At 37.4% G+C, this 8,465-nt stretch overlaps 1 protein-coding gene across 2 annotated transcripts in view; it reads left to right on the top strand.

The window, feature by feature from the left end:
- The window catches only part of stxbp2 (syntaxin binding protein 2), an 11,179-nt gene extending 2,837 nt beyond the window's left edge, over window positions 1-8,342 (top strand). Inside the window, exons 4-19 of one of the 2 annotated variants that reach the window (XM_069524559.1) lie at window positions 76-152; window positions 235-310; window positions 469-572; window positions 1,080-1,228; window positions 1,310-1,394; window positions 2,522-2,652; window positions 2,758-2,865; window positions 3,278-3,335; window positions 3,451-3,516; window positions 3,647-3,727; window positions 5,357-5,498; window positions 5,827-5,933; window positions 6,012-6,110; window positions 6,204-6,289; window positions 7,394-7,551; window positions 7,661-8,342. In XM_069524559.1, the coding sequence (XP_069380660.1) occupies window positions 76-152; window positions 235-310; window positions 469-572; window positions 1,080-1,228; window positions 1,310-1,394; window positions 2,522-2,652; window positions 2,758-2,865; window positions 3,278-3,335; window positions 3,451-3,516; window positions 3,647-3,727; window positions 5,357-5,498; window positions 5,827-5,933; window positions 6,012-6,110; window positions 6,204-6,289; window positions 7,394-7,551; window positions 7,661-7,740 (1,607 nt within the window). In that variant the 3' untranslated portion in view covers window positions 7,741-8,342. Of the gene's footprint in view, window positions 1-75; window positions 153-234; window positions 311-468; window positions 573-1,079; window positions 1,229-1,309; window positions 1,395-2,521; window positions 2,653-2,757; window positions 2,866-3,277; window positions 3,336-3,450; window positions 3,517-3,646; window positions 3,728-5,356; window positions 5,499-5,826; window positions 5,934-6,011; window positions 6,111-6,203; window positions 6,290-7,390; window positions 7,552-7,660 lie in introns of both variants that reach the window. The other variant, XM_069524558.1, reaches the window with a different exon arrangement.
- Window positions 8,343-8,465: the final 123 nt, after the last annotated feature.

The following is an 8,465-nucleotide window of genomic DNA, read 5'->3' as shown; positions in this document are numbered from 1 at the left end:
CATTTACTACATGTGATATTAATATAAGTCAGAATTTGAAATTTAAGCACAATTGCTGTCTTTTCTGCTTTTCAGTTGTGGAAGACATCAACAAACGTAGGGAGCCCATCTCTAGTTTGGAGGCCATTTATTTGATTTCACCAGTGGAGAAGGTTAGCCTTTGCCTAGAATTCCCTCTATGATGTTACTTTTTCATATTCTTTATCTTTAAATCAATTTCTTTCTAAATTACAGTCTGTTCGTGCGCTCATTAACGACTTCAAAGATGCTGCATTTACATACAAAGCAGTGCACATCTTCTTCACTGACAGTAAGAAGCTCTCTCTCTGTTTCTGTTTCTGTACAGTGTACTATGTTTATTTATGTTATTCATTTAATATTGAAATAATGATATATGGTTTGGTTTATAAGTTCATTCTAATGTTCTGTGCAGAACGTTGACAGTTTTTAAAATATATTCTTCCACAGCTTGTCCAGATGGTCTCTTTGCTGAGATTGGTAAATCCAGAGTTGCCAAGGTCGTGAAGACTTTGAAAGAGATCAACGTTGCTTTTCTGCCGTATGAGTCTCAGGTAGGGAGTTATCCCTTAACTAATGTTTTGGCTGCATTTTTCTGATTCAATTTCATTGTAGGTGTGTTTTGGTTACCAATGGCAGTTGAGAGCAAAATCTCAACAACAAAAAAGAATCTCTTAATTCTAGCTACTAATTGCTCTACTGTGTTCAACAGCTCCTCATTATTTCTGTCAAGTTTGGTGGAGTTTGGTGCTGGCCTTATAGTGTACAGTGGGTTTGTCAGAACCATGACACTTAAACGTAAGCCCACTGGTTTTGAAAATTAAGTTTATGAGAGTGCCAAAGGTGAAACACAACAGTAAAGCTGTGGTCTGTAAAACAATCACCTGAAAGATGCTGAGAACAACTCTACTCTGGGGACTTTATGAGCATTATGAACTCTTTCACATTACACACAGTCATTTTTTCATTGTGAATGTACTGTAAAAATATTGCATGGTGTAGCTTGGTTGTTACAATCATAAAATGGAAAAACTAAATGTCAATTCCTCTCATACTTGCAGGTATTCTCCCTGGATGACCCATCGTCCTTGTACCATTTCTATAGTTTGAAGCCAAATGAAGGAAAAGACAAAATGATGGAAAATCTGGCTGAGCAGATTGCAACCCTGTGTGACACACTTAAGGAGTACCCTGCAATCCGTTACCGCAAGTATGAAAACCTTGCATGTACTGGAGTTGCTTTACTACTGAATTTATTTGCTGATTCTGTTGTATGTCTCTCTGTTTTTAGAGGACCAGAGGAGACTGCTAGACTGGCTGACGAGGTTCATCAGCGCCTCATTGCTCACAAAGCTGACAACCCAAGCATGGGAGAGGTGAGGAACTACAACAATCCTTATCTGTTTTATTGTATTAATTAAAGTCTTTCTCTAAAAATGGTGGACTGAATTCTAAAGGTGTTTTCATTCCCTGTGTTCTGAACTAGTGTATATTTCTGTAAGAGAAACATTTCCATGGAATTTAACATGGAGCTATCAGTGCTAGTACACAAGCTGCCACAGTTTGTGTGCTCCCTAGAAAACAAAGCATATCTGGCTACAGGAGCAGTTTAGCTCAAACTAGCAGAATACACCTGCTCGTTTGGTCGAAACAAGATTGGATCACATTCCCACCACAAACCTACTGCTCCATTGTTTGTTTGGGACCACCTCCTCTAAAAGTCTGTGATTACAGTAATCCCACCTGCCCAAATTAATCCCACCAAGGGGCAAAGTGAACCAGAGTCTGATTTAAGCACACTGAAAAGATGTGAAAACACCTTAACGCTTCTTTTTTATTTTAAATTAATTTTTCACAAAATGAAAATACACATTCTTTGGGATTCTGGTCTTTACTTTCACAGGTTGTGGATTTCTGGCTTTAATTGTTGATAATTTTTTTTCATGCTTTGCTGGATGTTTCTCTTTTCTTTCTTTTCTTCTTACATGTCTTTCTTAGCTGACATGTCCTTGCTCCTGAGATGAGTCTTAACAGGCATGTATTACTGTTCTTTTTTGTTGTTTTTTTGCCCCACACATCTGATGTGCATCAATCAGCAGCACTGTCTAAGCATTCTCTATATTTCCCCTGTACTTGAAACTGACCCTTTCCTGAAGTCCTGCCTCGTACTGCAATCAGACAGTGACATTGAATTTGTTTAGACAATAGTTTATACGACTTTCACTGCATGACCCTGTTGGGTCTCTCTATAAATTTAAGGTCTTGACCTTTTTATGTTATGATCTGGCTCTTAAAATTGAACTGAACTGAATACCTTTTATTAAAATTAATTCCTCATTTTGCCATGGACTTTTTGTGTGAAGCACTTTGTAACCTTGTGCTATACAAATAAAGTTATTATAAATAAAGAAAAACAGAAAGAAGCGTTTTTCATCTATGATGCATCTGTGAGGCAAATCTGATGTTTCAGTTATACCTGTATACTTATATTCATTTTATTTAGGGTGCAGATAAGGCACGATCGCAGCTACTGATCGTGGATCGTGGGTTTGATCCTATCTCGCCTATTCTGCATGAGCTAACCTTCCAGGCAATGGTCTATGACCTGCTAGATATCAAACAGGACATCTATACGTGAGTGAAAATCTTAATACATATCAGATGCTGTTCTTTTTTTTCCTCCTTTTCTCTCCATACACATTTGTGTTGAATGCATGTGCTTTTTTTTACTTCTTTAAGTTATCAGACAACCGGCATTGGGAATGCAAAAGATCGGGAAGTGTTATTGGATGAAGACGATGAGCTCTGGGTGCAGCTCAGACATATGCACATCGCAGATGTCACAAAGTAAGTAGTAGAAAATGAATGAGTACATATGTCTGGTTTTATTTATTCTTCTTCTATTCTTAATATTAAAAAAACACATTTCCCCTTGTGTGTTTTCTCCAAGAGCGAAATTGTATCTTGTGGTTAAAATTGTATATTAGACGTTGTCAATAAATTAAATACTTGATTTAGTTGAATAGAAATATTAAGTTCCATTTTATGTGTTGTAGCCATTTGTCAGATTGCAATAAGAAAGTTGATATTTTTTTGCATGTTTGTTTAAATATTTGGCATCCTTGTTTAAGGTGTATAATTTGTGTGTTAATCTACCGGTTGGGTACATTTTAGTTGTGCAATGTTTTTATAAATAAAACATCATTGAATTATTATAATTGTTCAATTGACTAATAATTTTCCAAACCCACTGCTGCAGGAAAGTGACAGAGCTTCTGCGCACCTTTTGTGAGAGCAAGCGAATGTGCACCGATAATGTGAGGGCTCATGTACACTACTTATTTTGGTTCTATTATTCCAAATGCTCATAATGTAACATGAAGACTGTCATTGTGTGATTGTGCAGTTCTGATGGAATGTTTTGCATTCCAGGCCAACATAAAGGATCTGTCACAGATGTTAAAGAAAATGCCTCAGTATCAGAAAGAGCTGGGCATGGTGAGTGGGATGAAGCATGATAACTATTACATACGTTTTCTGTTGTAAAGGAAGGAACTGTCTTAACTGTTCATGATTGTAACTAACAAATCCTCCTGATTGAGTTGAACATAAAAATTTTCTTTCACAGTACTCTACTCACCTGCACCTAGCTGAAGCCTGTATGAAGAAGTTCCAGGCCTCTCTTGATAAGCTCTGTGAAGTGGAACAGGTCAGTCACTCTGAAATTAGTCATGTTTTGACTGTCATCAACATTTTGACTCCGATCATGCTGGACACAATCAGTAATGTTATTGTAGCAACAAACAGCTCTGAGAGTTCAAAAAACATGATTGTACTGCTTTTAATTATCTTGTGGAAGCTCACTTCATTCCATGTACAATAAAATGATCTTGAATCTGTAATCATAGGTATAAATACCATTGTAATGTTGTCTTGATCTCTAAAGAGAAAGGTGCACATACATGACCAGTGGGCCATTAAACATTATTTTCTTGGAATTTCTCAGCATACACAGTCGGCCAAACAGCATGTGAGTCTGTAGTGTGTAGTTTTTATATTGCAAGGGATCAATCTGAATGCCCCACTGTTTTAATCACTGACAGTAAGTATCTTGGAGAGAATATCTGACATGGAACTACTCATCCCACTCACTCTGCTCACTAAGTGACCTCGATGTGATAGTGTCTTTATTTATAGATTCTCTAGAGTATGTTCAAATGCCACTGGCACGGTCTGGTGTTTGTGTTTTTTTTACTTTTACGGAGAATCGTAATCGTAATATTGCATAAGAAGCTTGGGACCGGACATCAACATCCATGTATCCACAGAAATGTAGAAGAAGCTGTTGTGTCATTACTGAGTGTAAAGGCATTTAATAACTGGTACATGTTCTACATGGTAATGTCAAAATCCTTCCATCAACAAGAGCCTTCGGATAAAGCCATGGTTCAGATTGGTGCCAAGTCCTAGTGTGTCATATGTATGTGCCAGACATGCTTTGTCTCCTTCAGGGGATGTATTATACTTTATTTAGTCTGGCATCAGATGAGTCACAAGCACACAGGAAGCTGTGCATGGTTGTGGCATTATAAAATGCAAGTGTTAATGGGGCTCTTTTTGAGTAAATCACTCGACTGCACTAATGGGTTGTCAGCATGTCTGAAAGCTGCCTCTTTAATCTAGTGGCCATTTTTTGGCTCTGAGGTGGACAGTGTGAGCCAAGCAACAGCAGCTCACTCTCAGCTGTCATGTTTTTAAGTGTTCTACATTGTTTGGGCAACCCAATACAAATGTATGTGCAGCATTATAAACAAAAGGATGTGCGGTTTTTATTTGTGCTTCTCTAGTCACTCTCCAGACCCTCCATTGGCCCTAACAACAAGGCTTAGTCCAAATTTATTTTAAAGCTTAGCAAGACTTTTTAAGGAGGTCATACAGTGCCCAGGATTGCATGAAAAGGGAAATCCCCCAAAGCTAGATGTAAGTATAAAAGCCCAGGTTAAGGGGCCAATATTTTCCATTGTTTTTGACATAGTTAAAATATTACATAATGCAGGAAGTTTACAGTGCAATTTAAGAAAGTTTATTCAGGGACAAAACTGTAAATATTCAGAGATTATTAGAAAGATCTGTTTTCTGCATTTATACTGCCGGTATTAACCTTTTGAAGTGGTTTAGTAAAAGAGTTATTGTGCTATTGCTGTATTTCTACAGGTCATGAATAGAGTGAAGTTGAGAGACCAATAGTCCCATGAGCTGACTGTCAGCTGACTTGAGTTTTAAGTGCTATGTCAGATTCCAGCAGCAGTTAATAGTTAACCATGGTTGTCTTTCACAGGACCTGGCAATTGGAGCAAATGCAGACGGGGAGCCACTGAAAGATGCCATGAAATGCATCGTTCCTGTGCTTCTCAACAAAGAAATTGAAGCTTACGACAAAATCCGCATCATACTGCTGTACATATTTCACAAGAAAAAAGGTTTGCCCCTTGACACGACTCTTTCTGTTTCAACTAATATAGAATTTTATAACCTGCATTTTTTTGTGCGTTGAAGGGAACATGTGTGTTTGTATTCCTTGAAAATCCGTGAATAGAGAATCGAGTGTCTTCATTGCCCTCTTCATTTTTTGCTGGACTGCAACAGTGGGGCCAGCTCTAGTATTGTGAATGTCCCTGAATGAGTAATATATTGGCAGAGTGTTGGACTTTTAGTTCAATATTCCATTTCTCACACCTATAAACACTTAAACCATGTACTAGGTTTTTACCAAGTCTTGTTGGATAAAGAATCTGGTTATCCATGTAGGCATCGCGGAGGAGAACCTGGCAAAGCTCATCCAGCATGCTAACATACAGGCCGACAGCAACATCATAACCAACCTGCAGAACCTGGGCTGTAACATTATAGCTGGGGTAAGTTTCTTGATTGCAATAGCTATAGTCTCAATGTTGTTTACTCTAAATTATTATATGGGATATGTTGTTTGTCAGGGTCGCAATGCTGGGAAAACGCTGCCAGAGCGGAAGGAGCGCAAAGAAAGCACCTACCAGCTCTCTAGATGGACACCCATCCTTAAAGAAGTCATGGAGGTATAACAGCTAAAATTAGGTGTCAGGTGTTGGTGGCACACTTGCGCAGTTTTGCTTTCAGCTTCTGAGAACATCTGTGTTTCTGTATTGCAGAATGCCATAGAGGACAAACTGGACAGAAAGCAATGGCCATTCATCTCTGATCCTGCTCCCATCAATACAACTCAGACTGCAGTCAGGTGGGTGAAACAAAAGAACATTTTTATCACGTATATGAGCTGCAGATGCTTAAGTGTAGGAAAGTTCAGGATATAAAAGCAAGTAGATGATTTATGAGTAATAAACATTATTTAAAAGGAAGAATATCAGCTGAGAAAAAAATATAATGTTCAAATGAAGCTGTTTGGAAAAATTGTCAATTTAGCTTCTTTTTTTTTTTTTTTTTTTACCAACACAAATATAAACAGGACGCAGACAGATTAATGTCAAAGAAAGGTTTTATCCCTGTAACTTAGTTGGAGCTCCATCTCATATTTGACAAAGCAGGTTGGAGGTGAAAAGGTGAAATTAAGCCAGTTTTGCTTTAAATAGTCTTTAATCCCTCAGGGAATACCCAGCATGATGATGGTGCTTATACCAACCACACTGATGGACCTGGGTTCAGTTATAATCTGTATAATGCAGAATATCTCCTTCCTTTCAGCAAAGTGCAGAATTAAAGCTGAGTGGTCATTACTATTAACACTAGAATATAGTCTAGCAACAGCACACAGGACTGGAAACACATATGAAACCGGAAATGGACATAGGTTTTAAACAAAGCATAGCAATAAGACAATATACTTAAAGGTACAGTGTGTAGAATTTTGTTATATCTATTGTTGAAATTGAATGTTGCAGCTGAACACCCCTCACCTCACCCTCTCCTTCCAAACATGAAAAAGAACCTGTGGTGAACTTCAGTTGTCTTAAAAACTCAAAAGGTGTTTCGTTTGTCCAGTCTGGACTACTGTAAAAAACATGGCGGCCTCCACAGAGAGGGTCCTCTCGATGTAAATATAAAGTACACTCAAGAAAACTACAATTCATACAATTTAGATGAAACGAACTAGTGCAAATATCATTATTCTACATTCAATTCAATAGTTCCCTTTCACCTAAATCTTACACACTGGACCTTTAAATAAAGTTCATCTCCAGACTTGGAAAAAAAGTTATTGCATAACATAGTAGTTGCTGTTATTGAATCTCTGTTAAGTACTAAGACTGGCTGCTCACAAACAGGTTTTGTTTTAGTAAGAATTACTATTTGCTCATTTATTGTTTTAATTCATTCACAGCAGTGCACGTTTTGGACACTGGCACAAAAATAAGTCTCCAACAGAATATCGCTCTGGCCCTCGACTCATTATTTTTGTGATTGGTGGGGTGTCCCACTCAGAGATGCGCTCTGCTTATGAAGTCACTCGCGCCACTGAGGGGAAATGGGAAGTGTTGATCGGTAAGCAAAAGTTGTTTAAAAGGCTGTGATTCTCGTATCTGCCTCCAGAAATTCAGCATTCAGTATGATTTTCTTTTTTCAAATGTATTCATCCCTCTCTTCTTAACAGGGTCCTCTCACATCCTGACTCCAACCAGCTTCCTCAATGACCTCAAGAATCTGGACCAAGTTCCTAATCCTGATTGTTAGATAGTGAAACACTGAACAGGGAGGAGCACACTGGAACAAGGGTTTAGTCTTTTATTTCAGATTATCGGGTCATCTGACGTGAAATATGAAGAGAAATTTTAGATGTAGCCATGGAGGGAAACATTTGTGAATCATAATTTTATTTTAGAGCGTTATTTTTATCATTTATTTGTGGGATCTGTACACTGTTGTGATTGATACTGTATTAAAATATTTAATAGGATTGCTAATATTTTGATTATTGTACTATGCTCATTCAAAATCTTATTTTTGTTACTGTTATATTTGATTTTCCTGATTTTGTACTGAAAATTTATATAATTTCCACAAAACTGGATCCTCTCCAACCAAAATTCTTATTCAACTTCATGTACATAAGTCAATGGATGTTTGCATTGTTAATTTAGTGACATTCATTTTGTGAAAGCTCTCCCCCTTCCTCTTGGAAATCGAATCTCAGACAAAATGTCTCAACTGCTGTCGTATGATATCTTGCACATTCATAATATGCTTATATATATATTCCTGGGAGCAAGTGTGGTGGGTGTTTGTTTCTTTGTTGTTAAAAATGAGTTATTAAAGAAACATAAGATTCACTCTAATTCATTTCTTGTGTGTAGTGTTTCAGAGGACTTTGAAAAGGCATAAAAAGGTGATAAATATGTAAAAAACCATAGTAATGTAACCACCATAGTAAATTCTCGTTTCCTTGCCCTTGACAGAAT

This window comes from Paralichthys olivaceus, chromosome 5, assembly GCF_024713975.1.
Source record: "Paralichthys olivaceus isolate ysfri-2021 chromosome 5, ASM2471397v2, whole genome shotgun sequence".
NCBI lineage: Eukaryota > Metazoa > Chordata > Actinopteri > Pleuronectiformes > Paralichthyidae > Paralichthys > Paralichthys olivaceus.
The sequence above is the reverse complement of the archived record's forward strand: the minus strand, read 5'-3'. Positions and strand labels throughout refer to the sequence as shown.